Here is a 27,759-nt window from a genome sequence, read left to right as displayed (position 1 = left end):
CCGGAACCCCAGGGGGGAGCGCGCGCGCGGCACGCCGGGACTTGTAGTCCCCACCCCGGCCGCTCGGCGAGCGGGGCGGGCGGGGCCGCGCCGGCTGCTCCGACGGCGCGGCCCTGGGCCCGCGGGGACAGCGCGCGGGCCCTTCTGGCGGGGGTGCGTCCTCGTTTACCAAGGGTGCTGGTTCTCCCCAAGGATTAGGGATGTTTCCCACGTTCCTTGTTCTCCGCGGGAGGCTCTGGCTCGAGCGAAGGTTGCGGGTGGGAGCGAAGGGGCGGGGTCTGAGAATGGAATGAGTCGAATAGGGAATCAAGGGATTAGCCAAAGGGCCTGCGACTTTCTGGGGCGCCCCAATTAAATGATAGACGGAAAAGAGAGAGGGGAGGACTCGCTTTCTGAGTCTGGGGACGTTCTTCGTCTCTGAAAAGGTTTCCTATTGAGTAAAGCACAACGGTTTTTGACGGGAGGGCTGCTCCAGAAACCTCAAAGCCCACCACTGCTTCCTCCTCATTCAGGGACCCCCGTCCCAAACTCTGAGCTCTGGGTTTAGCCCCTCCACCTCCTAGTTTTCCTAGAAGTCCAAGGGCGGCCAGGGCACCAAAGTCCTGGATAATCAACAAATGGCACCCCTCCCCCCTTCCTGAATTCTACTGAGCATTTTGGTTTTTTCAGGAAGCAAGATTCGCATTCAACAGTTCAGAACTCCTGCTGCGGCCAGGGGGCTGGGTTCAGCACTTTCACCTACCTCCTCTTCAGGTCACATCTGTTATCCAGCCCCTAGCTCTGGGCCCCCTGCCTGGCCTATCCCCACAGATGGGAATGTGCCCTGCCTGGGCCTGGTTACCGAGGGGAAGTAGCTGGACAGCCCAGGAAGGAAAACTGCTGCTGCTGCTGCTGCTGCTGCTGTCATTTACTGGACACAGCAGGACCCTTCAGTCCCAAAAGGACCTGGTGAAATGGTGCTGTTACCATTTCCACTTTAGGGATGAGGGCAGTGAGGCTCGGGTCCCCTCCTTTGGAACTGGTAGAGCCCAGGCAGACCAGGCAGGAGTTGTCTGATCCCAAAGCCCACTTCTTAATCTCTGGGCCATGACAGGGAGTTGTGACTCCCAGGTCTCTGTCTGACCTTCATTCCCAGCATCTGTGTATCCTCCCTCGGTACTTTAATTCAACACATGTTAACTGAGATATGCAGGGCTCACAGGGGACACCAAAATGAATAATGCAGGATCACTGTCCTGTCCTCAGTATCTACCAACATCAGCCCTGACTGGTACTCTGCTAGTCCCATTTCATCTGTGTGTCTGACATTCCTTTGCCCTGTGTCTGCTGGCTTTGTCTGTCTTGCTCCATGTCTGAAGTTCCTCCAGCAGTGCCTTTGTCCTTGGCCCACCTGTTTCTGACTCCTCCTTTGGCCCTGCCCTGTGATGGCCAGCGTGTGACAAAGGCAGGTGGTGACATTTCACCAACTGTAGCTCCCTGTCACCACCTTCCCTACACCTCTTTAGGACAGTCTGAAACCCCCAGAGGGCAAAAGAAGGGGGTTCTGGGGGCCACTCTCTATTGGCCGTTTGATGGGGAAGGGCAGGGAGGGCAACGGCAATGAGACAGACCTAGGACTCTAAACAGTGCACCTATTGATCTGGCATCATGGGGCTGGCATGGCCAGCTGGAGAGGCCCCCATTTGGAAGCAGCTCCTCTTTGCAGGCAAGCCTTGGGTTCAAAGATTTATTCATTGAATGGGAAGTATTATAAGGTCAGATATTAATGAAAGCAGTGGTTTAAGTTGTTAGGGGCCCTTTGCAGGTCCAAAGCCTGATTCTAAAGTTATCACAAGTAGATGAGGCTTTTTTGCATCTTGCTCTAACTGGTCCCCCATGGGAGCGACTTTAGCATTGGGAGGGTGGAAGAGGCTCAGGTTTCCCTTTCTTTTACACCTGCCGCCCCCCCCCCCCCACCATCCTTACTCACTAGGCTTTGCCACAGAGCTGAAGATCCCACCCTGTCTGAATCAAGTGTTGGGAGGAAGTTGGGTGGGGTAGTACCGGATGGTTTAGGGGAGATGAGAAACCCCAGATAGATTGTGATGAAGAGGAATTCGCGAAAGACATGAGAGGTTTAATGACGAGGTGCAGAGGAGAAGATCAGCTGGGCAGGCCATGGCAGAGAGGAATTGAAGTTACGTTGTGTCTCCAAGCATGCACCTTCCACCCCGGGCTGCTTCAGCCTGTCCCCTCCCCAGAGAGGGTGGGTACTTTAGCACCTAAGGTATTGAACATCACTGGAAACCGAGCATTACCAGGTTCTCCAGTCATTTGGAGGCTGGTGTTTCTCTTGGAGCTTCTCTAAATCGCGTGAGGTGTGGGGGGTGGGGGTGGGGGGGGGGGTCTTCTCAGACAAACTCAAACTGATTCTTCCCGTGGGCTGCTGCTGCCACCTAGTGTCTAATCTCCATGCCTGCTCCAGTAGCAGCAGTCTAAAAGGGCTACCCAGTCCTCTGAAATAGTGTCATGGTCACTACTGGCTGGGCAGGGGAGCTGTAAGCTCCCCCCGCCCCAACCCCCCCAAGAAGGCAGATGTGAAGAAGAGGACCCAGGTTCTGGAAGAGTCTGCATCATCCCTTTCGCAGTAGGTGGTATACCTAGACCCTAGGAAGTAGAGGGGAGAGTCTAGGGCTAAAACCGTGTGGCCGGACAGTTTGGAGGCCATGTGGGAATAGGAACCAGACAGATCTGGTTCTGCTTCTGCTTCTACTTGTGTGTCCTTAACCTCTCTGAGTCTCAGTTACCACATGTATAAAATGGAAGAGTAATTCCTTCCCTGTCTTACCGGCACAGCCAGGGAGATTTACTGGGCACAAGAATTCGCTCTGAAAACTCACAAGGGCATGCTGAGGGATTGAGTCATGATAATAATAACGACAATAAATGAGAGGTCACAGCAGTCTGGAGCCGGGCCCTTGGTTGTTGGGGCTCATGGGAAGGGCAGTGTGAAATGAGCCTTGGGTAGGGATGGGCACTGCCTTCCCTGATGACAGAAGTTCTGGGCCTAGCCTCACACTTGGAGCTCACCTCAGGGGAGGGGTGGCTTGTTAGAGGGGTGGTTCAGCCCAGTCCACAGAAGGAGAAACTGAGTCCAAGAGAGGTTGAGGGACTGTTCTAAGTCTCTGAGCCAGAGATCCAGGATCAAGAGGCGCATTATGGCCTTGGTCTTCCCCTCCCCAGGATGGGAACAGCTCAGAGCTGGGGCCCAAGAGACCATGGAAGCAGGAAGCCCCGCCTATCATGGTACAGTGGGAACTAAGGCCCCCAGGCCCCCATTATCCCTCCTCCTAGGCTAGCCCCACCCCCTGCAAGTCCTCCCACATTCCTCCAGGCAACAGGAAACCCCAGCTGCAGTCCAGACTTCAAACAGCTCCTCCCTCTGGGCAGGGGGTGTGGGAGGAGAGGCCAGAGGCCAGAGGGCAAAGGTCAGCTTTGTTCCTGCTGGAGGTGATGAAGGACGCTGGGGGGAGGAGGGGGACACAGAAGGGGGCAGGGTAGGGTCCTTGACAGCCACACTGCGTGCACGTGCGTGTGTGTGTGTGTGTGTGTGTGTGTCACTGTCAGCCTATGTCTGGAGGTTAATGTGTGTCCTTGGTTTCCCTTGGGCTTGTGTACCTGAGTTATGCGTCTGAGTGTACATCACTATGGAATTGTTCGTGGGTGCTCAGCCTGGGATCCCACTGACATGTCTGTAAGTGACATCACATGTATTGATACGTACAGTTCACAGACCTGCTCAAAGCTATGTCGTCTCCTATCAGTGTGACCTGGTGTAGTTCTTTGTGTCCGAAGGGATATCCCTCTTCTGACTCTTCCCCTGCCGCACCCCCCCCCCCATTTCTTCCTCTGCATTGGTCGCCAAAGGGTTCATTCTGAACAGCGAATCTTTGTTACTGCCCCGCTCAAAATCCTGTGGTGTTCCATTGCCCAAGGCTTAGAATCCTAGCCTGAGCACCTGGCAGACATGACCACTGCCTACCTGGCTATCTTCATCTTTAGCTACTAATGCCCCTGAAAATTTACACTCTAGTCACACCTCCCTAATTGTAACTCCCTGCACGGTCCCATTTCCTGCCTCTGAGCTCACTTAATTCTGTCGAGTCTAGAATGCCCTTCTCTTTCTTCTTTGCCAAGCAAACTTTCGCTCCTTTTTTCAACTGTCTGGGGAAGCAACACCTCCACTGAGAAGCCTTCCAGACTTCTCCCTGTCCAACTGAGTCCTAACTATTCTCCCATACATTCTTTATTGCCATTTTCAGCCTGGGTATGTCCCATTCATCTATCATTAAACTGTGAGCTCTCTGAGAGCAAGAACTGTGATTGATTTCCCATCCTGTGGTGGGAAGGTCTTGAAGGGACCTAGTCTCCCCATCCCAGGGGAAAGTTTCCTGGAGCTCTAGGTGTAGTACCCAGAGTGGACACGAGAGGGAGTATGGACATCACTACAGGACAAACCTGGCGCTGTAGGTGTGTGTGTGTGTGTGTGTGTGTGTGTGTGTGTGTGTGTGTGTGTGTAAAATAGGGCGTGGGAGAGAACTACTGGAGTAGATAGTCCACTCAGCTCAGTCCTGGAACAATAGGATCGAGGATACACTCACCCCCAGTAAGTCCTGGCCACCCCCCCAGATTTCTGCTCTGGCTTCTCTTCACAACTCAGGGGCCATATCTCTGGATTTCTGACCCTCCTACCTTTTGCCTCTGATCTTCCAACCTTCTTCTGCCTGCCTCATCTGGACCCTCAATCCTCCCATACATAATTGCTTGCACTTGCCTGACTTGGCCTTGCTCTACCATACCTCTGAACCTTTGCACATGCTGTTCCCTCCATGGGAGATGATCTCACCCTCTGGCTGCTTCATCAAGCAGACTTCTCGTTCACATCCTCAAAGAAGTCTCCCTTGGCCTCCAGACTGACCTTGCCCCTAAGTGTTGTAATTATTTACTGTTCTGCCTCCTGGACAAGACCAGCCTACAGGAGACATCAGTAAATGTCTGCAAAATTAATAAATGACTTAGTTCTGTTATGAACATAATCCTCAGCATATGTAGGGTGACTCCAGGCTCCTAGCTGCACCATGCCCTCCCTGAAGTTGACTGTGGGTTAGTATTATACGTTTCCATGCTGCCCCATGAAATAAGGGAATGACACAGTAGGATGCATGAGATTTTAAGTCAAAAGGCTCAAATCCTGACTCTACCATCCAGCTGTATGACCTTGGGCAAGTGCTGAAGCCACTCGGAGTCTTCATTTCCTCTTTTGTAAAATGGGAATAAACACACTCGACCTCGTGGTGAGGATCAAATTAGATGATGCATGTGAAACACCCGGCATTAGTCAATTAGGTGCCCTCCTCCCCCACCATGAACTTGGAAATAAAATTGCCCTCTGAGTCTTAAGCCAGTAAAATCCACACAGCATCACGGAGGAGAGGAGCCAGGTGGGGGAGTGAATGAGGCGAGAGATGGTTTTGTAAACGACTGAAGAGTTTTGTGAACGGTGGAAACCCGCAATCAAGGTGACCCGCCTGTAATCTCAGGGAGGCAGGGCGAGGATGTGATTGAAATTGAGAAAACAGAGGCCTAATCAATTGCATTGTGCTCTATCTGAAGGGAACAGAAGGATGCACAGAAAAGGGGGTGCAAAGGAGAATTCATTCGGCTGCAGCAGAGGAGGCACAGGGAACCAGCAGATACAGGGATTCCAGGCTCAGGTAGCTCTGGTCTCTGCTGAGGAGCAGTGAGGGCCTGGTAAACTCCAGGAGGTTCACTACCCTGCTGGGCCTTCACTGAAACTAAATGGGTATCCAGGTACCAGGCATAGCCCCATTGGATAGACAAGAGTAATCTGGTCCTAGGAGAAGACTATTGAGGCTAAGAACACTAATTTTGGGGTCAGAGGATCTGGTTCAGGCCCCCACTCAACTACTTAAAACTGTTTACTCCACCGTGCCTCAGTTTCCTTATCAGTAAAATGAAGAAGATCAATAGCCTCCTCCTCATGGGGTGCCATGAGGATCAGATGACAGCACGCACTTAGCAGGACGCCTGGTGTAGAATAAATAATTCGTAAATGGTAGCAACAAAGAGAACTAACGTGAGTTGGGCATTTTATTGCCATTTCACAGGTGAGGAGATTGAGGCTTGGAGAGATTAGTAACTTGGCCCAAGTCACAAAGCTAGTGAGTGGTGGAGGCAAGATTCACACCAGGCACTGAGGTTCCAAAGCTATGCTCTTCTCTGCTTACTCCAGGACAGGCAGAATCGCTGGGCCTCCAGCTTGTGTGTCAGGCCCTTGTGAGTTTAGTCAGCCAGAGACTGGCTCTCAGGAAGCCATGGCCCGAGTTTGAGTGTACAGAGCTAAGTGTCCTGCCCCTGTGACCACCTCTCAGCAGCCACTTGGCCTCTCTCCATCTTACTGCTCCCATTCAGCAGTCCCTAGCACAGGGCTGAGCACGAGAAACTCTCAATCTGCATTGGCCACCTTGTCCCCTTTTCTTAGGACACTCAACCTGGGGGCATTTCCAGGGAATCTTTCTACCGATATCTAGAGGGAGGAGGATCCTCCAAATACCTACCTGGGGCAGATAAGATCACTTTCCAAAGCCCAGAGTCTAGATCATGGGCCTTGGTATGAGACCCGAGTTCAAGTCCCAGCCCTGTCACGTGCACCTGTGTGAACTTGGTACATCATGTAACCCCTGAGCCTCAGTTTCCTCATCTGTAAATGGGGGCTAATCATAGCATCAGACTCAGACCGGATTAAATGAAAAGATGGATGTAAACACATCTGGCATGCAGCAGACACTTAATAAGTGAGTTATTATTAGTACTATGATTTCTCCCAAGTCTGGCTGTGATCTCCGCCGGAACAGAGACAGGTCTTGTTCATGTTGGTTTTCCTGGGGTCGTGCCTAGCGTTAGGGCACTCTCTCACCTTCCCCTCCTCCCAGCAGCCAAAGCAGTCACACTCACCTTCCTCTGGCCACCATTTGCCCTAACAGAAGGGATTTTCATGGCTCAAGGATTCATATTATCACTTTTCTTATTTACAAAATCAATAAACACACACATGATTCAGAGAGGTGGTGAGTCCTCAGCAAGCCTCTCCCTCACCCTGGGCTTGGACCCCGGTCCCGGACTACGGTGTCCACCCAGCAGGAAAGACTTTCCCTGTCTTTGCAAAATACAGACACAAGAGAATTGAGTTGGAGGTGAATTCAGGGCGGGATGACAGGGTAAAAAAACAGGGATAGGAGGAAAATGAGGGAAAGGATATACAGTTTTATAAATAACTAGACTAAGTCTAAGCATTTCTGTTAGAGGAGAGGTGGGAAGAGAGTTGAGAGGTAGGGGTCTAAGTAGGAAGGGGAGAAACAGTGCTTGGGGCCAGAGTGAGGGATGATCTCCAAGCCTCGATTTACCCCACCTTTAAAATGAGTGAATTGGCCTCGATGGTGTCAGAGCAAGCAGGTTGCTCTGACCTGCTAGGACCCTGTAGGGTTCTAAGCCTGGGGCTTTGGGACCGGAGCCCTGGGGATTGGAAGGGATTGGTGGGTACCCTAGAAAGGTGACTGATGCTCAAACAGGTTATGTCTGATCCCCAGGCTGGTACTGGGGTTCTGTGGAGGTGAAGTAGTCCTCAAGGAAGGACTGCAGGTACTCGAAGGTAGGCCTCTCCTCTGGGTCCAGACGCCAGGTCTGCTCCATGGCCTCGTACAGGGATGCTGGGCAGCCCGGAGGGCATGGCATGTGGTACCCATGCTCCACCTGTTCCAACACTTCCCGGTTATTCATGCCTGCAGGGTGGGGCTCTGTCAGTCGGGGGATCTAGCCCCTCCGGAAGAGGCAACCGGGAGGAAGCCCTTCCCATGACCACCCACCCTTCCACCTCCCCACCCCAGCAAACCTGGGTAGGGAACTCGGCCCTTGCTGATGAGTTCAGTGAGCAGGATCCCAAAGGACCACACATCTGACTTGATGGTGAATCTGCCAAAGAGAGCAGCCTCTGGGGCTGTCCACTTGATAGGGAACTTGGCCCCTGGAGAGATTGGGAGAGAAGGGAAAGTCATTGAGGGGGTCCCTGGGAACAGCTGAATTAAGAGAATGGTGTGCAGGGGTGCCTGGCTGGCTCAGTTGGAAGAACAGGTGACTTTTGATCTCGGGGTCATGAGTTTGAGCCCCACGTTGGTTGAAGAGATTGTTTAAATAAACTTTAAAAAGAGAGAGAGAGAGAGAGAATGTTGTGCTTAGGATTGGGGGCCCTAAATAGAGAGGTCTCTGAGCATTACAGAAAGGACCTGGTATGCAGCCAGCACTTACTATGTATCTAGTATAGTATTGGGTACTTCACAAACATTGTAATAATTCTCTTAATACTAACAGCCAACATTTGTATGGCCTTTACTACATGCCCGCGCTGTTTTGTTTGTTTTGTTTTGTTTTGTTTTAAAGTTTTTATTTATTTAAGTAACCTCTACATCCAACATGGGGCTCAAACTCATGACCCCGAAATTAACAGTCGCATGTTCTTCCATCTGAACCAGCCAGGCCCCCCTGCCAGGCACTGTTATAAAGTGATTTACATGCATTAACTCACTGAACCCTCACCAAAAAACCTGTGACGTAGATACTATTATTATCCACATTGTACAGATTTGGAAAAGGAGGCACTGAGTAGTCAAGTAACCTGCCCAGATCGCATAGCTTACAAGTGGCTAGGATTCGTTCCTGGGCATTCTAGTTACAGAGTTCCTATCGTTCCACTCTGTTGCCTTTCACTTGAGAATTACGGCAGTGCCTGGTGTATATCTGCTGGCTTCCTGTTGTCTGGACGTTTTCATTTTATAGATGAGAAAAAACAGCTCACAGAGGTTAGGTGACTTGCCCAAGGCCACTTGTCTGGTAAGTAAAGGAGCTAGGATTTGAACTCAAGAGTTGCCTCTTACACTACATCGGGATGGGAGTGCCCGGGATAGTCTGGGAGCGGGGGGGAATCCCTGTGTATGTGGGGCCTTGCGGCAGCCCCTCGGTATAATAGGGAGTTCTTGGAAGGTAAGGAGAGACAGGCCACCTTGCCGGGGGTTGTACTCATTATCCTCAATGAGACGGGCCAGCCCGAAGTCAGCGATCTTGCACACCAGCCGTTCCCCAACAAGGATGTTGGCTGCCCTCAGGTCGCGGTGGATATAGTTCATGCGCTCCATGTAGGCCATGCCCTCAGCTACCTAGAGGGGCCAAGGTATGGATAGAAGGGAACATTTGTGTGTGGCTTGTGTGAGAGATCATTTGAAAAACCCACTTTCCAGATGAGGACACTGAGGCTCAGAGATGGGCAGTGCTCTGCCTCAGGTCGCACAGATGATCCCGTGGATGGGGCTGTACTTCCAGGGATAGGGTAGGTGCTCGAGGGCACAAGGATTTGTGGAGAATTAATAGGGGTGGAGTCTGAGATAAAGGCTGCTGCCTTTTACCTGGGCTGCCATGTCCACCAACTGGGGCAGTGTCAAATCCTGGCCCTCCTGGTCCTTGAGGAACTCCAGCAAGCTACCTGAGGAAAGGAACTCAGAAAATCAGCTGCAAGACTACCGCGGGTTCCAGGCCAGCCTTCTCTCGCTTGGCCCCGCCCCTGTCCAGATCCCTTCTCACGGCGCTTGGCCCCGCCCCGTTCCCAGCCCTCTCACTTAGATCCGTCCCCACCCAGGATCCTGCCAGGTGCCTCAATCCCTCATAGGTCTCACCCAGGCCCAGGTCCCACAGACACCCGGACTCTGCCTACAGCTCATTTCTCGTCCTCCTCCGAACACCTAGACACGTCCCACTCAGACTCCGCCCCAGATCCCGCCTCTTCACAGATTCGGTCTTTACTCGCCCAAGCCCCACCCACCAGCTGACACTCCCCGCCCCTCCCGCCCTGCCGCGGCCGAGGCTCCACCCCCCCCCAGACCTAGCCTCAGCCCCGGCCAGTCTACCTTGGCCCCGCCCCACTACCAGCACTCACGGCGGTTTCACCCATCCCGGCCTGCTCTCTGACTCCACCGAGTCCCCTGTCCCGTCGCGTCACAGATCGCCACTCAGAACCCTCCCCTAGAGATCCCCATCTGAACTTCCTCCCAAATCCCGCCCTCCCAGACTCCGCCTCCTGACCCTGCCCCTCACCGTGGCACATGAACTCTGTCACGATGTAGATGGGCTCCTCCGACACCACGGCGTACAGCTGCACCAGCTTGTCGTGCCGCAGCAGCTTCATGATCTGCGCCTCCTCCAGGAAGGCCTTCGGGGACATGGTTCCCGGCTTCAGCGTCTTCACCGCCACCTTCGTGCTGCCATTCCACATGCCTGCCAGGTGGCCGCGGTTCGTCAGCACCGGCTCGCCGACATCCCAAGCCCTCGCCCAGCCCCCGGGACCTCGGGACCTGCGTACCCAGCCACACGTCTCCGAAGCAGCCGGTGCCTAGCCGGCGCTGGAGCGTGATGGAGCTGCGGCTGATCTCCCAGGCGTCCTTGGCCAGGCCCATTGTCTGCGGCTTCATGGTGGTGCAGGCCGCTGTGAGCAGGTGGCATAGCCCATCGTTCACCTCTGAGGAGTGGGGTGGGGGGTGTTGAAGGTCACAGGCAGGCCAGGATGCCCCACACATTCCTCATCCCATCCCAGGCTCCCCCCAACCCCCCCTGAGATCAGTGGAAAGGAACTAGGCCACAGGTGAGGTCACAGGCTGGGGCAGAAGACAACCTGACCCACTGAGTAGGTGAACATGTTCCTGTCCAAGGAAGGAGGTGGCACCAAGAGGGAGAGATGATCCCTGCAGGGACGGGGTGGGGTGGGGGTGTCCTTCCCATAGGAGGTGGCCTCCAGCTGGGCCTCCAAGGTTATGGTGGGATTCTAACAGGTAGAAATGGAGTCAGGGATTCCAGACAAAGATGTGGACATGAGGCCTTCACCCTTCCATGGACCTCATCTTTGGCCTAATCAACCAAAGCAGAAACCTGAGCATTGATTCCCAGCTTCCTCTCAACCCATCAGCCCATCCTGCAAGTCAGGCCTGTTCAGCCTCCTACCCAGCTCGGACATTAGGGGGCACCCTTTGGACGTGGACAGCCTCACCCCTGTTTCCTCTGGAATCCTACAGAGCAGGATCCTGGGCTGGAAACCCAGAAACTGGGGTTCCAGTTCTGCCCCAGGCACTACTGCTTTGGGAGCCCCTTTCCTTCCCTGGGCCTAATTTTCAGCGGGTTGGTTCATTGATCTGAAGCATACACCAGCCCTGAGGGCCAGCCTCACCAACGTAGTGCTGCACCAGCTCCTGCACCGAGTTGAACTGGGCCCGTGTGGTGATGTAATAGCCACCCGTGTCCAGCTTGCGGATTTTGTAATGCTTCACATGGTCGCCTCTGGCCTCGTCCCAATCTCGGATGGACAGGGAGTAGGCACCTGTGGGAAAGGGTCACCTTCAAGCCTGCTCTCCTCCCCACTCCTGATCTGGGAGCCTGAGAGGCTCAAATGTCTGAGGACTGGGAATATGGATGGCCACATCCCTTGAACCCGGTCCCAGTCTTATCTCTGCCCCCCCATCCCTGTCCCAGTCTGGGCCCTGGGGCTTGACCCAAGCCCCTCGCCACTTCTTCTAGCCCCACCATAATAGCCCGGCTTCCCAGTTGCCCCTTCCCAGGACCCTACCTTTGGTAGTCTCACTCTCACGAACGAGGAAGGCCCCCCGGGCGTTCCCCGGGGAGAGCAGCTGCCTCTCCGCATCCTTCCTCCCGATCTTTCCAAAGTACCACCTGTTGGGAAGGGCCAGAAAGAGGCAGATCCACCCAGTTCAACCCCCAACTCGGCCTCCTGTGGGGAAAAGCCACCTCAGGAGCCAAGATTCCAGCTCCTCACCCATGAAACGGGGCTCATACACCTGCTTTGCAGCCTGGTCATGAGGAGCATGGAGACAGGAATGTAGAATTCTTGGCTCACAGGATGCCCAATAAAGGTTAGGCTTCTCCTCATTCTCTGGGTTTCTCTTCAATTAAAATTGCGAGGACCCCCGTCGTCTGTGACCTCATCAGGGTGCCACCAGTCCCTTAATGCATCTCACTACTGATCCTCTAGGGGCTCATTTTGCAGATGAGGAACTTGAGGCTCAGAGAGAGGAAGTGACCTGCCCATAGGACGGGCTGATGAAGTCTACCTGCCCAGCCTAGTTCTTTTCTCACTACCCAGGCAATCTCTCAGATCCTTCTTCCCACACTCCTCCCTACCCCCAAACCCTTTCCTCCTGTGACTTCCACACGACAGCCACTCCTGCTTTTCTTCCCCTCTTTCTGACTGTTCCTGTCTGGCTCTGACTGCTGCTTTTCCTCCACATTCTTAAATTTGGATATTCTTGGGGCACCTGGGTGGCTCAGTTGGTTAAGCGTCGACTTCGGCTCAGGTCATGATCTCATGGTTTGTGAGTTCGAGCCCCGCGTCGGGCTCTGTGCTGACAGCTCGGAGCCTGGAGCCTGCTTCAGATTCTGTCTCCCTCTCTCTCTGCCCCTCCCCCACTTGTGCTCTGTCTCTCTCTGCCTATCAAAAATAAATAAAAATGTAAAAAAAAAATAAAAAAATTTAAATTTGGATGTTCTTCTAAGTCTCAACTTCAACCTCAGGCCCAAGCATTCCTGCTCTCTCTTGGATATTCTTCCTGGGACCAAATGATAGCTTAAAAAAAAAAAAAATTGGCAGGGGCACCTGGGTGGCTCAGTCAGTTGAGTGTCTGACTTCAGCTCAAGTCATGATCTCACAGTTCATGAGTTCAAGCCCTACATTGGGCTTGCTCCTGTCAGTTTAGAGCCTGCTTTGGATCTTCTGTCCGCGCCCCCCTTCCCCCTCCTCTCTCTCTCCCCGTCTCTGTGTCAAAAATAAATAATTTAAAAGAAAATTTTAAACTTTATTTATTTTGAGAGAGAAAAAAATAAACAGAGCACACAAGTGGGGGAGGGGCAGAGAGAGGAGACAGAATCCCAAGCAGGTTCTGTGCTGTCAGTGCAGAACCTGACATAGGACTTGAACCCATGAACCTTGAGATCATGAAGTCAAGAGCTGGAAGCTTAACCGACTGAGCCACCCAGATGCACCCCAAATTGCAGTTTTTAAAAAATGTTTATTTTTGAGAGAGAGTGAGAGAGACAGAGTGTGAGCAGGGGAGGGGCAGAGAGAGAGGGAGACACTGAATCCGAAGCAGGCTCCAGGCTCTCAGCTGTCAGCACAGGGCCTGACATGGGACTTGAACCCATGAACTGTGAGATCATGACCTGAGCCGAAACCAAGAGCTGGACGCTTAACTGACTGAGCCACCCAGGCCCACCCCCCCCCCCCCCCCGCATTTAATTCTTATAACATTATGAGGTAGGTACTTTTGTTACACACACACACCCCCCATTAGACAGATGAGGAAATTGAGATACCTAGTGGTTAAGCAACTCACCCAAGGCCACACGCTCTTCAGCTGTGTTGCCAGAATAGGAACCCAAGCTGTCTGCTCAAGAGCCTGCACTCTTAACCACAGCCCTGCTCTTAACCATGACACTGTAGTGAGTGAGCTCAGAGCTTCGTGACACTGCTTTGAGGGTATGGACACAAGCATGAACCCCCCAAACCTCCTACCTTCTGCATCATCACCCGTTCTGTCCTCCATGACTCCTACCACTTCGCCCAGACGAAGGCCTCACTGCTCCCCGAGCTCTGGGCCCCATCTACTCCCCTCTGCTCAGAGACATCTCTCCCCTACCAGCCAGCCCCCACATGAAGCCTCTCCATCCCACCAACCTCTACATATGCCCATGTTTCTTCCTTCCCCCCAAAACTGTTCTAAGCCCTAACTTGCCATCAACATTCTGTTATATCTCTCACCTCCCCTTCACTTGATAAAGCACTTCACACTTGGGTCTCTGCTTCCTCACCTCCTACTCCCTACCAGGCCCTGCTGTCTGGCCTTCGCCCCCCTCTTCACACAGAGAGATCCCTCACCAAGGTCACCCCCATTGCCAAACCCAGTGGCAGCCTCTGACACTCCCTTTCTTGTTTCCTGCAATCTTTCCTCCACCCTCTTGGCTGTTCTGACTTGGCTTGGCCTGGTTTTCCAACAGCAACTTCTCCTTTAAGGCAGCTTTCTCCAAAGTTGGGTCCCAGGGCCAACCTCTTTCCCACTCTCCGTCTCTTTCTTCACCCTCCTATGCAGCTTTAATTGTCACCTCCATCCTGAAGAGCCCCAGATTTCCACCCCGGCCCAGCTGTGCCTCTGCAAGGGCCGCAGCAAACGAAGAGCCTTAATGCCAACTAGGAAAAGATACCCCTTCCTCTGGGCTAATTCAGCAGCCTGGCTTAGCCTGGGCAGGGCCCCTCTCCTACAAAGCACAGCCTAATCCAATTCCTGGCAGGGTCCTCCACCTGGCTGTTCCTCTCTACGAATCTCACGCCAACGAGTCCCCCACCCCCAGAACCCAGGTACCTATACCCGCTCCCATGTTCCCCACTTTAGCAAATGGCACCCTCACCCACTCGGTTCCTCAAGAAGACTTTGGGCCATCCTTGATTCTTTCCACTCCCCATCACCCAATGTCAAATTAGTCACCAAGTCCTGGTCTCTCCAATCTTTTCTTTTCCCATATATGTATATATAGGTGCACATAGATAAAAGGTTTTTACGAGCCTCAGTTTTCTCATCTGTAAAATGGGGACAATAATAATATCAAATGTGTACTTGTGAGAATTAAATGCCTCAAGGTCGGTAAAGCACCTGTCATCACATCTCGGGTTATAATGGTACACCATGAATGATACTCCCCTGCCTCCTTAACAGAATTAATTCTAAGTAGTGTCCCCTTGCAATTGTTCAGCATTTTACAATTTTTAAAGCGCATGTCCTGTTGTTATCACGGAAAGTCAATATGGAGAATGCTTAGCAAATGCAGACTATCTGGGTTCAAATACCAACTCCACCTACTTACTAGCCATGTGAACTTGGGCAGGATATTTGATTTCTCTGTGCCTCAGTTGCCTCATTCATAAAACAGGATAAGATTAGTTCCTAACTCTGTTGATAGACAGAAAGCACTTTGACGAGGGCCCAGAACATGGTACGTGCTACATAAATATTGTTTACTGTCATTGTCATCACTGTTCTCTTATTCACAAAATGACCTCACAGAATTGTAAATAAGAAGATAGGCTCAGAGTGGGGCTGTGACTCAGAGGTGGCCTTGGACTCCAGGGTCTTGTCCTGTCCATAGGGATAGCCACTCCCCACCCCCCCACACACCCTACTCACTCTTCAGCCTGGATAGAGTCCACAGGGGCCACGTAGTTGCTGGGAATGTAGCCAGTTTGTCCAGAGCTGAGAGACCGAGCTTCCCACCAGTCACCCTCACTGCAGGCACAGGACACAGGCTGTCAGTGGCAACCCGGCCCCCTGGAGAGCCCTGGGGCCAGGCAGGGCCGTGCAAAAGGTCAGGTGGAGACTAGCCCTGCCAGCCCCTCATCACTGTGGACACACACACACCCCAGGGTTTTTGTCTGCCCTGCCCTCAGCCACTGCAGCTGCCCCAGAGACTTCTCCCTACAGAAGCAACATGTCTGGGGACACGTAGGACTCCTGGCATTCTCCTCTGGCTCCTCAGCTGGGCTGGGGTTTGGGTAGGCAGTGGACAGCTAATTCGGTCACTTACCCACTGAAAAATCCTCAGCCACCCCCAATGACTGCATATTTCCTTCTGGATAAAATCCAGATTCTTCAACATGGCTTAAAAAGCACTGCAGAATCTGTTTCCACCCACTTCTCTAGCTTCTGCTCTCTCCATTCTACACCTCGTACTTTATAATCCACCTAGACTGAACCACCGGGTGGTTTCCAGAAGTCATCACTGATTCTCATTCTCTCTCACTCTCTCTTCCTCTTTTCTCACCTCTTCCCTCAACATCTATTCGTTTTTTCTAGTCTCACCTTAGCAATCACCTCCTCCAGGAAGCCTGCCCTGATCACTACTATCCTGGAGACCACATATAGTGTTCTTTCTGTGCCCCTATGTTCCCATGCTCCCCCTACATAGCAGCAGTTACTCAGAGTTGTTATTGTCACGTATCTATGTCCCCAACTAGGCTGGAGCTTTCTGAGGGACCAGGTAGGATTCTTATCTGGGTCATGTTCCCAGCCCAGGCCATGTCCTGAGCTGGGGGACCTGGTTACTTACGTGTTATTCAGGATGTGGAACTTCTCACCCTTGGTGAAGGTGAGGTCATCCTCTGTCCGGGCCTCATAGTCATACAGAGCGGTGAACAGGGTCACCCCAGCCCCTGCAGAGTCAGGGCTACTCAGCAGGGTAGGGCATGGGACAGGGGACTCCAAGGTGACTGCACCCCAGAATCCTGCTCCTCACACAGGCTCTATGCCTCCCCACTGCTGCAGTGACTGGTTCCCAAAGGCCTTTGGAGTCCAGTGGATTTTTGATTTGGGCCTCACAGCTTGGCTCCACGTGGATTCAGGACACATGCCCTCAAGCCCATCCCACTCGCCCTGGGGAGTTCCCAAGTCACCCACTCCTCTTCCCCGCCAAGACTTCCCACTTGGGTCCGTCATCAGAGTCCCTCTCTCAGATGGGAACAGAGCTATGTCTACCCTTGAAACTGGGTTTCTGAAGGTAGGCCTGTACACTCTCCCTCTCAGACTGTGCTCTGAAAGCCGGGCCGTGTTTCCCACGTCACACTGGAGGCTCCTAAAGACGTCTCCCTTTCCCCCAGGTTTTCCCAGGATCCAGGCAGTGCCTGCCTCCCACCCACCGGACTCACCTGAGATGCCCCTGATGACACCCCCATCGAGGAAGGGGGTGCTGGTGGACTGAGTGGGGAAGTTGTTGTAGTTGGGGATATGGACAAAGGAGGACACAGGCCGGGCCTGAGTAGGGTCAGGGCCATAGTGGTCCACAGCCCCACTGCCCCTGAAGTCCCCTTGCAGGCCAACATCCTCCTTGGTCCCCGGCTCCAACTTCTTGCAGAACACACAGCCCATTCCAGGTGCCCTGCTACAGAATGGGGCATGCCTCACTCTGGGGCCCCTGCCGGACGTGCTGCCCTATGCACACACGCGTGCACCCGTGCACACGCACACTCACGCAGGCATGCAGTTTCCCCTCTCCGGGTCCCCCCCCCAGTGAGGGGTGAAGGCGGGGCAGGGCTACCGTTGGGTCTATCTCCCCGCTGCTTTGTTCGGAGAGAGAATGTACACCCTCAACGCGCTGCTTTGGGACGCTGCTGGGTTGATTCACATATTTTTGCCTCCTGTTCCATCAACGTGTTGTGGTTTTGTGACACTCTTCAGAGTGCTGGTGCATGTGCGTCTTTTGTGCGTCTCTAAGTATTTGTGACCACACACATTTGTGGGTGTGTGTCTATATGTGTTTGTGCAGCCTCCTGTGAGTGTTTGTGTGTCTGTGCGGGTATGAGTGTGGGTGCGTGTCTGCGCACGTGATGGCACCGGGTGTGCTCATGTCTCATCAGTTGCACACGTATGTACGTGCTTCTGTGCAAGTGTGTGCGTGTGCGTGTGTGTGTATCTCTCCGTGCATGCAGGTGGTCTGTGTGAGTAGGTGCCTCCGTGTCTGTGCGTCATGACCAGGTGTAGAGCCCTGTGCGGGAGCATATATGCCTGTCTGTGTGTGTGGGTGTCCGTGTGTGTGTATAAGTACGTCTGGATGTCTCTGGGTGTATATGTGTGTCTCCCTCTGCGTATGTGCATGTCTATGTATCCAGGCGTATTGGCGCGTGAGCGTGTGTGAGGGCTGTGTGTGTCTGCACCTGGAGATTCCCTGCGGAGGGGGATCAAGGCCATTTCCTGTTGTGGGTCCAGCCTCTGGCCTCTCAGGCTGCTTCTTTATGGTTCCCCCATCTGTTACCTAGCAACAGGGCCCACGTAGGAGGAGGGGGCTGTGATGGGTTGTGGGGCTCGGGAAGGCCACCCCCCACCCCTTTTCCTGACCCTGAAAGCCCTCAGTCCCCGCTCTCCCCACTCACCCCTCAGGCCCCTACTCCTGGGTCAGTGGGGCTGCGGCATGGTCCTCGGGAGGGGCCAGAGACCTGAGGGCGAGAGAGAAGGACGTGGAAGACGGAGGCTCGGCCAAGGTTCCTGTGAGCCAGCTGCCAGATTTGCCCTCTTCGGGAAGCCAGGCCTGGGCTCTGTCCCGGCATGACTTCTGCCTTCATTTTCCTTCCTGCCGCCCCTGGCAAGCTGACACATCCACCCTCACGCAGGACACATCACCCACACCAACTCTCTCACACTCACATCCACCTGACACACCGGCTCACCAACACGGACAGTAACACGCCCCGGCACAGAGTCACACACCAACACCCACCGCACACACTTGCATGGGCGTGCCCGCCGACACCAATACACTCACACGAACCAACTCTCACACGAGCCCAAGCTCTCGCGCGTGGACACACACACGCGCACGCACACGCGCAAAGGCACACAGGCTGCCTCTCGGGTTGACAGACTCGGAGTCAGATGCTCATATTTTTGCGTTAGACTGGCCCCTCTCATTGGATTTCTACCGAGCGGTGCTCTCTCACTCATAGGCCCCCAGTCCCTGGCCCTTCCTCTGCACGATGCCCCCGCGCCCACCCCAGGCTCCGTAAACCCCCAGCAGCCCCAGGGTTACGTCTGGTGGCAGACTGAAGGGGGACACCTACCTCCAGAGCTGGTTCCTACCCCCACGTCAAAAAAGGCCCAGGTCAGAAGCCAGGGCCACCAGGATCCCTTGGGGAGCCCCTAAACAAGCCAAGGCTTTCCCGGTAGCTATGTCCTCTGAGCAACAGGGCAGGCAGATCATTGAGCAAGGGCTCCCCACGCCCCGCCAGAAACTCTGCCATTGCAACACTTAGAGAGGAACTGCTGGGGAGAGGGCTCGGTTTCCTAAGATGTGAGAGGAATGGTGAGTTGTAGGGTGGGGCCAACCCAGTGAACCCTGATTTCTCCCAGAGGGGCTGAGGACCTTGGTGACGGGTGCCCTCGTCTTGCCTTTCTTGACCCCTAAGTCCAGTTCCCTTACGGATAGCCTCCTCCTCTTCTCTCTGGATCCTGCCCCTCCTACTGAGCACACTCACCTCTTCCAGGAAGGCTTCCTGGCTCCACCAGATCCAGCTGCCTAGCCGATGGCTCTGTCACATCAGTGCCCCGACCCCCACTCTAGACCTACCAGCACCTCTCACTCTTCACCGTCACTGTTCTCCTGTGTGTGTAGGGGAGGGACACCCATCTGGTGAACTGCGAAGGCGGGCTGTGGTAAGAGCCCTAAAATAGCCCGTGCTCACTAAGCCATTGCTGCGGATCTTCACCTCGGGACCCCTCCCCTGGGGCGCAACCAGTGTGTCTGAAAGGCCCCAGGACACTGAAGGCTGGTCAGGGCCGGGGAGAGTTTACAGGTAGAGGGTGAGGCCACCCAGGGCCCAGGGAGGGAAAGGATTTCAGGCACCGAGGGGACAGATGGGGACAAGATGAAAACAAGCGTTGCAGGGTGAGAATGGAGGTCTTCTCACAGGAAGACACACACACGTCTCAAATGGCACACGGGGCCCACGCCCGGATTCACACAGCCCTCCTGACACATTCTTGGACGTGCACATTACCTCGCCTACACACAGCACCTCACAGAGACTCTGAGCTCTTCTCCACACATACCTCTTCAAGGATACCCACCTCCCCACGTACACACACCTCCGGCCCTCACCCATCTACGCACGCGCACACACACACACACACACACACACACACAGCCATACACACAGCCTCTCCGCAAGAATGGCGTACCCAGAGTTTACAGCCCTCACTATGCGCCAGCCACCGCGTTAAACACTTTACGTATATCCCCACGTTTTATTCTCATAACACCACCACGAGGTACTGCTAATATCGATAAGGCAACCGACGCACAGAGAGTTTGGGCCCCAGGTCACACAACAGGATGAATCCTGACATTGGGCTCCAGCATCTGAAGCACCTCTCTCCGTTGCCCGGTCACAGACACGGATAATTACAGCCAACCGTGCAAGCACGCACAGATGCACGGAGCCCCCAGAGGGACACAGATCTGCAGACCCCTCTCCCCGGTCACAGACCCACACAGAGCGCCTCTCTGTAAGAGACACAAATTCGCACAACCTCTTGGGTCCCCACATAGATACAAGGTTGCCACTTCCGACAATGCCCAGATAAATATTACCACAACATTTTTATTTTTATTTTGTTTAATTCTTTTTTTTTTTTAAGGAGGCTCTACACCCAATGGGGGGCTCGAACTTACAGCCCCGGAATCAAGAGTCACACGCTCCACTGACTGAGGCAGCCAGGCGCCCTACCGCAACATTTTTATTTTATTTTATTTCATTTTTGAAAAATTAAAAAAGATTTTTTAATGTTTATTTATTTTTGAGACAGAGAGAGAGAGAGACAGAGTGTGAGCAGGGTAGGGGCAGAGAGAGAGGGAGACACAGAATCTGAAGCAGGCTCCAGGCTCTGAGCTGTCAGCACAGAGCCCGACGTGGGGCTCGAGCTCACGAACATTGAGATCATGACCTGAGCCGAAGTTGGATGCTTCACCGACTGAGCCACCCAGGTACCCCCTACCACAACATTTTTAAATCAGCCTAATGGGAGCCCCAAATTCTGCATGACTGGAATGGGGTGGGAGGGGTGGTTTAGGAACCGTCAGCCTCTAGAAAGAGGCAGAGGGCTGTGTGGGCTGAGGAAGACGTGACAGTGAAGGGCGCAGGCAATGGGGAACAGCTCTCAGGACTTGGAACTCCCCGATGGGGACTGAAGCCCAGGGCCAGGCACGGCTCTCTGGGCACCAGTTTGCCAAGGGGTTTGGGGGAAGTGAGGTGAGGGGGCGGGGCAAGGGTTTGGCATCTGCATGGCCCAAGGCATTGAGGGGGCCACACTGGATGTGCCCTCACTCAGGAAGCTTTGTCAGAGGAAAGAAAGAAATGGGGGAAACCAAGAAAGAGAAGGCAGAGACTGAGAGATACAGAGAGACAAGGAGAAAGACAGGCACAGAGAGAAACAGTGCAGTGTGCTGGTACACTGACTCTCAAAAGAAAAGAAAAAAAAAAGGTCCTGATTTGTAGCACTTGCTGATTTCCATGGTATAAATATTCCCACCATGGCTGATTTCGAGTAGCCGAGGTGACTTCCCGAACACTGGGCTGGGAAGAGACTCACACAGTCAGCTCCCCAGAGCCAATCCTAGCTGGCTCCAGCAGCCGGCTGACAGAAAGAAAGAAAAAGGAAGAGACAAAGAGAGATAGAAATGAGAAATAGAAAGAAAACAGAGAGCCAGAAACAGAAAAAGTGAAAGGTAGGAATGAAGAGAAAGACCGAGAACGAAACATTCCAAGGCAGAGGGAAAGAGGCAGAGGAAGCAGGTTGGGTCCTCTGTGCTTGGGTATCTGCATACGGACAGCCCCTAGGACTCTCCCGCAGATCCTAACTGGTGCAAAGCCAAGGGTATTTGACTTCCTCGAAGTCTGGCTAATAACGATTATGCTTTAAAATGTCCAATTGATTAAACACTTACTCAGCGCCTGGCATTGTGCCAAGCAATTCCCATGCGTGATCTCATTTGGTTACCTGAGGAAGTAGGTTTTATTACTACCCCCATTTTACAGATAAGCAAACTGAGTCACAGAGAGGTTTAGTAACTTCCTCAAGATTACACAGTAAGTAGAGGGAGACTAAAATGCAACCCCAATCAGTTTGGCTCTAATTCCACTGTAGGCACCGTTCTATTTCGTAGCCCTGGTAGAAGCAATAATGTGTGTCCCTTAACGAGCACCTACAAGGTGCTGGGCCCTGTGCTACACGTTCTAAATCCTCACTACAGCCCTGAGAGGCGAAGCCCAGGTTCTCTCGGACGGTCGTCATTTTCACAGCCGTAGAATCTGAACCCAGGCTCTTCTCTTCTCAGAGCTGAACTGGCTGCCTGCTAACACCAGAAAGGGAGCCAGCAGCTCAGAGAGGGGCCACAAGCCTTCTGGCCACCCCAGGAACTCGGGTCGGTTTATGAGTATGCCCCTTAAACAGCTGGTCGACAGGAGTCAGTGTCTATAGCCACATCTGTGTCAAAATCAGGTTGTGGGTACCAGAGCTGAGGTCTATTCCTAGACCAAGGTGTTCCTGCCTTCAACACTTCCCTCTGTGTGGCCTTACCCGACTCTGTTCTTTTGCTTTTTTTTTTTTTTTTCCAATGTAAGCTCTATGCCCAACATGGTGCTTGAACCCACAACCCCCAGATCAAGATACATGCTGTATCGACTGAGCAAGCCAGGCGTCCCTGTTCTTTATGTTATTAGCTCTGGGACGTTGGATGAATGATATAAGCCCCTCTGAGCCTCAGCATTTGCATCCGTGCAGTTATTCGGAAGGCTTGAAGAGATGTGGCCCTTGACCAATGTGCAGTGGTCAAGTGAGGCTGAAAACCACAAGCAGCAAAGCTAGAAGGCCCCCCAGAGACCATTTATCAGTTCATCCCCCTCTAGCGTGTAGCGGGGGGAAGTGACTCGCTCAAGGTCAAACAGCCACACAGGGGATTCAAAGCCAGGACCATTAATTCAGGTCCAGAGTTGAGTTCACACCGTGGCTGCATTCTTCAGAGCCTGTGCAGGAGGTCACGCTGTCCCTGACTCGTATACGTCATATTTCTAGCCCCTGGCCAACTGAACATACCACCCCTGCCATATGGCAGCTGGCCACGCAGCAGGGAGCCTGCCTCCAGCCTAGCCCTACTCCGGGACATAGGAGCCCCGGGCCCACCCACCCTCTCTTGAGGTCCACACTTCTCCAAGCCATGTCAGGGCTTTGATGTAGACACAGGATGTCCTGTTCCCCCCACCCCCCTCCCAACCCCTGCCAAGTATCCAAGTGGGACCTGGAAACAGATTTAAGCTGAATTCTACACAGCCTGACAGCTAGCTCGAGACATTGGGGAAGTTGGTTCACCTCTCTGAGCTGTAGTTTCTTTGCCTAGAAAATAGGAATATAAATCTCTACCTCGTGGGGTTGCTTCTGAGGATCAACTGTGAAAGCACCAGGCGCACAGCTGGTGCTCAGTGAACTTTCACTTCCGCTCCTTTCCCATGAGGAAGCCCCTCCAGGGCCCAGGGAGGTGGAGCAGGCAAGGGTGGAGAAGAAAGAGAAGTTCCCAGGGTGAGGTGGGAGGGCTGGGCTGGTTCAGTCAAATGGGGGGTGGGGGGGAGGATTTCAGAAAGAGGGAACTGGGACTTTGGGCAGCAGCCGGAAACCACCATCCTGCAAGAGTTCCGGCTACTCTTCGGGGCTCTGGGCCAGCCAGGGGCAGGACACAAGTCTTGGCCCCACTGAACCCCATCCCCTCACCAAGACCTGACCCTCCCGAAGGCTTCCGTGTCTCTCACCTGCCAGGGCCCTGCCCCCCCTCACTGAACTCCAGGGTCCTTACTAACCCCCATCTTTTTCACTGAGGCCTTTGGCTCTCATTGAACCTCTAACCATCCCACACCATCCTTTCTTGAGGCCTTAACAACCCTCTACCTCTGAACACCCGGGGCCTAAGAAGACATACCTTGGTCAGACTCTACCACCTGGTAGAGCCAGGTGGAGGGGGCGGGGGGGGGGGGTGGATGTGGAGGAGGGGGCCTATCTTTGTCACACTGATCTTACTCCACATGATCCTAAATGTGTCAGCTGAATTTTCTCCATGTGTGTGGGTAATGGTAGTTTCTCATCTATTGCTGAAAAGTCACCCACCAGCTTCTAAAATAAGGGTCTTTAGGGATTCAAGGTTTTGGGGAGATGGGAGCCATGGGTGGTTCAGGGGTTGCTGAGGGAATAGGAGTCTTCCAGACAGGAAGCCTCCTTCCTGGTTCCACCTTAAACCAGCCCACACCCTTAAACTAGGGGGTCTGCTGGGCTGCTGGGCTGCTTGGTGCACAAGGGGTCCTGGCTTCTCTTTCCCCAGCTCTGGGGTCCCCCCTACCCAGCCTCCCAAGGTCTGGCCACTTCCTTTGCCACATTAGCCCCAGGTGGCTGTAGAGAACAGTCTAACACCCACACATATGCTCACAGGCTCATGCTCATTCAAAGTCCAAACCATACTCACAAACATCCTGACACCTCGCTCACAGCTTCGGGCCCACTGGGGAGCAGGAACCAGCCATGCAGCCCAGGAACACCGCACCATCTTTCCCCATTCCCCAGTCACCCACTCCCCTCTCCACAGGGCTGCAGGGGATTTAGTAGGAGTGAGGGGGGGAACCGAGGCCTCAGCTCTGGCTACTTCCTTCACCACGTCAGGGACAAGAGGCCCTGGATTCAAATCCCTACTGCTGGCCCTGTCAGTCCTTCACTGCTGAAGCTCCATCTTCCTGTCTGTAAAGTGAGAACGGAAAGCCCTGCTTTTCCACGGTCCCACAGATGGAAGGATGCCTAAAGGCTCAGGGGTCACTGGGTGCGGCCTCAGAGGGGTTGGGGGACCGAACCTCAAACCTGCTGACTTTCCCAGTATGGGGCTTCAACAGATCCATAAACATTTATTTACTAGATGTCACTTGTGTGCTGTTCCCGGAGACCCTGTCAGGCTTTCTGTACCCCCTCCATGCTTTTGAGAAGGTGAAGGAAAGCATCCCCCTAGGTCAGTAATAATTCATAACCCCTCTAAGGACACTGTGCAAAAACTGCTTTCTGCACCTGATTCTGGGGATTTGGGATGGATGGGGGGATGGGGGCTGAGTGGGGGCAGAGGTAATTCCCCGCCCCCCATAATCCAAATGAGGAAAACGAGGCCCAGTGAAGCCCTGTAACTGGCCCAAAGTCAGACAGCAATCAAGAGCCCAGTCTGGCTCAGTTCCCCCCGACTGCAGATCCTCACCCCAGAATGTCTGAACACTTAGCATCATTGCCTTACTCCTCTGTCCAGAAGCCTGCCCCTGACTGAGGACCCAAAATGGGGGCGGAGGGGGTACCAAAGGGGACTGCGTGGGCAAGGCGCCCAACAGCAGCCAAGCGCTGGTCTCTCCCTCTCCACCCTCTGGTTGCTACGGAGACAGCCCCTCCGGGCAATCGCGGTCAAAAGCAGGATTTCCGTCGGGGCTGCCAGCAATTCCCGGATCCCGAGGGGAACGCGGACCGAGACCGCCACTGGGGGGGGGGGGGGGGGGGGGGGGCGGGGGTGAGCAGGGGGCACCCAGAGGGGCCCATCCCTGCTGAGGGCGGGGACTTCCCCAGGAAGCCGGGACCCACGCCTCTAGCGCCTCGGAGGAGTCCCCTAGTCGTCCGGGACCCTCCCACCAGTGCCAGGGGCGGGAAAGTTTAGGGGGCTGCGATTTCGGCTGCCTCCCCGCCCTCTGGGCTGCAGGCCTCACCCTCGACTTCTGCTGATTTGGGATAGGGGGACTTCCTGGACCCCCAGAATTGTGCCCCACATTGTGCATTCTCCAGAAACGGTTCTCCTTGACCTCCTCCAGCAAACTCTCTCACCTGGTCCTCCCAGCACCCTCCCCCACCCCCAGTTCCCCTCTTCCAGACCCTCCAGCTTCTTCCCAGTTCCTCACTTTCAAGGTCCCCTCAGTTTATCCCCCAGCCCCTGTTGGGAGAGTCCCCTTAGTCCCTCTGCCCTGACTCAGCCCCCTTTCCAAATTCTATTACTTTCACTCTACAGGTTCCCTCCGTTTTCCCTACCATTTGGGGGGGGGGGCGGAGAGGGTCCCTTCGGTCTGCTTTCCCCAATATTCCTTCAGCCCCCCCCCCCCCTCCAGATTTTATCAGTCTCTTTCTCCAGGTCTCCTCAGTTTTCCTCCTCAAGTCCTTCTCCGGGGTCCTGGGAGGGGGGTGAGGTCCCTTTGGCCCTCGGCTCGCTCAGCTCTGCTCAAGTTCAGCCTGCCTCCCGCAGCCCTCCGTCCAGGGCGCTGGCGGGTCGGAGGCGGGGCGCCGCGCTGCCCGTCCGGCCCCACCTGACGGCCGCCTACCTGGTCCCAGGGGAGGCCGCCTCGGACAGACCCCGGGAGAGCCAGCCGGGCTCCCAGCAGCCGCGAGTGCCGACGCCGTGGGGGGCGGGGGCGGGGAGCTGGGGAGCTGCCGGCCTCAGACCGCCGCCCGCTCTGGGCCCGGAGGAGGAAGCCGCCTCGGACTTCTCTTATTGCAGCCCTGCGGCGGCGGCGGCGGGGAGAACTCACAGGCCCGCCCCAGCCCCGAGCCGGCTGCCCGGGGGGGAGGGGCCCTCAAATCCCGGGCCCGCCTGCTCCCACTTCCCGCCTCCCCCGGGTTACCGGGGTTCGGCTCTCCCAGCCCTCGCCCTGCTCCCCAGCTCCTCCCCCAGACCCGGACCCCTTAGCACAGCCTCCCCGAGGGGTCCCTCCAAAGGGGCAGGTTCCTCACCACCCCCCCAGAAGCACCTGCTCTTTTAGACTGATTGGAGTTCAGGTGAAGAAGCAGCTGTTCTCTATCACTGAAGCCCACCCCCCACCCCCACCCCCTTTTGCAGCTGGGAAAACTGAGGACCAAATGCAGGCAGGCTTTACCCAAGTTCTCCACAGCCCGCTGACTTCAGATTGCTGTCACCGGAGCCACTGCGGATCCAATCGCCTTGACTTGCCTATCTCAGGAGTCGGAGACGTGGGGGCACAGGGATGTAGGGCGGTGGGGAGGGTGGGGACCCTTGTTGGAAGCTGCTTTTCAGAGGAATCAGCCCTCAGGCCACACCGAGGGAGGGAACAGTGTCAGCTTCCCCCAAACACCCAAGATTTAGAGAAACTTGAGTGTCACCCTCAGTTCCAGCCTTTCTGACTAGGAGGGATCCCTGACCCCTACACACACACACACACACACACACACACACACACACACACACACACGGGGGGGGGGGGGCGGGCAGGGGAGAGGTTCAATCCTCCCTCCCTCCACTGTTAACTTCTTCAGCCTTAAACCAAGGACCAGGAAAACCCCTCCTCCCCTGGGGAGGAGATGTGTGTGGGAGGGCCATTTGGTGAAGTAGGTGTGTTCAGGATATGGTAGGAAGGCAGGGAGGGTGTGTGAGCCCAGGTGTGTGTGTGTGTGTGTGTGTGTGTGTGTGTGTGTGTGTGTGTGCTTGGGTGAGTGATTATAGGCAATGAAATCGATGACTGCAATGTTGGAATCAACAACTGGGACACGTTTTGCAGGCACATGTGTTTCTATGTACGAACGGGGATGTGTGTGAATGACGTGGGTGTATGTGTGTGAGAGTGTGCTTGTGCACACACGCTCAGGTACGTCCCATTGTGATTGTGGGATGTAGGTAAGAATGCTTTTCTCTTAGCAAAGGGAAAGCAGCGATGGGAAGGGAGAAACGGGAGGAGGCAGAGACACAGGGACTTGGGAACGGTGGTCTCACGTTGGCTGGGCAGCTTCACAGCCAACAGCAAATGCTACCTAACTGGCTATTGGTCCACATATTCGCTTAACAAACAAACAAACAAACAAACAAACAAACAAACAAATATTAGTTACTGCCTGTCAGGTACCAGGCTTAGGGAACGCAGAGATTAATGAGACTGGTCCCTGTCCCTAAGGGATTCCCAATCCATCAGGCTCCCTCTGTCATCCGTCCAGTTCTGGCTCCTCAGGAGGCCTTCTCTGACTGCCACCCCCATTGGCAGCACCTGCTACTTGATGACCACTGGTTCCT

The 27,759-nt window shown here is 54.3% G+C and overlaps 1 protein-coding gene across 6 annotated transcripts; it reads right to left on the bottom strand.

The window, feature by feature from the left end:
* Positions 1-7,066: 7,066 nt before the first annotated feature.
* On the bottom strand, positions 7,067-26,221 carry FGR (FGR proto-oncogene, Src family tyrosine kinase). Of its 6 annotated transcripts, none has more exons than XM_058718437.1 (13): positions 26,063-26,221; positions 18,074-18,136; positions 16,853-17,085; positions 16,258-16,360; positions 15,339-15,437; positions 11,717-11,820; positions 11,321-11,470; positions 10,463-10,618; positions 10,198-10,377; positions 9,513-9,589; positions 9,113-9,266; positions 7,949-8,080; positions 7,067-7,838 (listed from the first exon to the last, which is right to left on the bottom strand). In XM_058718437.1, the coding sequence occupies exons 3-13, from the start codon at positions 17,070-17,072 to the stop codon at positions 7,630-7,632; spliced, it is 1,584 nt and encodes a 527-aa protein (XP_058574420.1). In that variant the 5' UTR covers positions 17,073-17,085; positions 18,074-18,136; positions 26,063-26,221; the 3' UTR covers positions 7,067-7,629. The 6 variants fall into 6 exon arrangements, with proteins under 6 accessions (XP_058574420.1, XP_058574423.1, XP_058574422.1 ...); XM_058718440.1 differs by having other exon boundaries at positions 16,853-17,082; XM_058718439.1 differs by lacking the exon at positions 26,063-26,221 and adding an exon at positions 19,172-19,318.
* Between the last annotated feature and the right edge of the window lie 1,538 nt (positions 26,222-27,759).

The sequence above is a fragment of the Neofelis nebulosa genome, chromosome 2 (assembly GCF_028018385.1).
Source record: "Neofelis nebulosa isolate mNeoNeb1 chromosome 2, mNeoNeb1.pri, whole genome shotgun sequence".
Lineage (NCBI taxonomy): Eukaryota > Metazoa > Chordata > Mammalia > Carnivora > Felidae > Neofelis > Neofelis nebulosa.
This window is presented reverse-complemented; position numbering and strand designations above follow the sequence as displayed.

Coding starts and splice junctions, on each gene's coding strand:
- FGR (XM_058718437.1), bottom strand. CDS start 17,072: ATGGGCTGTGTGTTCTGCAAGAAGTTGGAGCCGGGGACCAAGGAGGAT. Junction 9,590..10,197: donor GACAGAGTTCATGTGCCACG/GTGAGGGGCAGG, acceptor TCCTTTCCTCAG/GTAGCTTGCTGGAGTTCCTC. Junction 9,267..9,512: donor TGGTGGACATGGCAGCCCAG/GTAAAAGGCAGC, acceptor TGGCCCCTCTAG/GTAGCTGAGGGCATGGCCTA.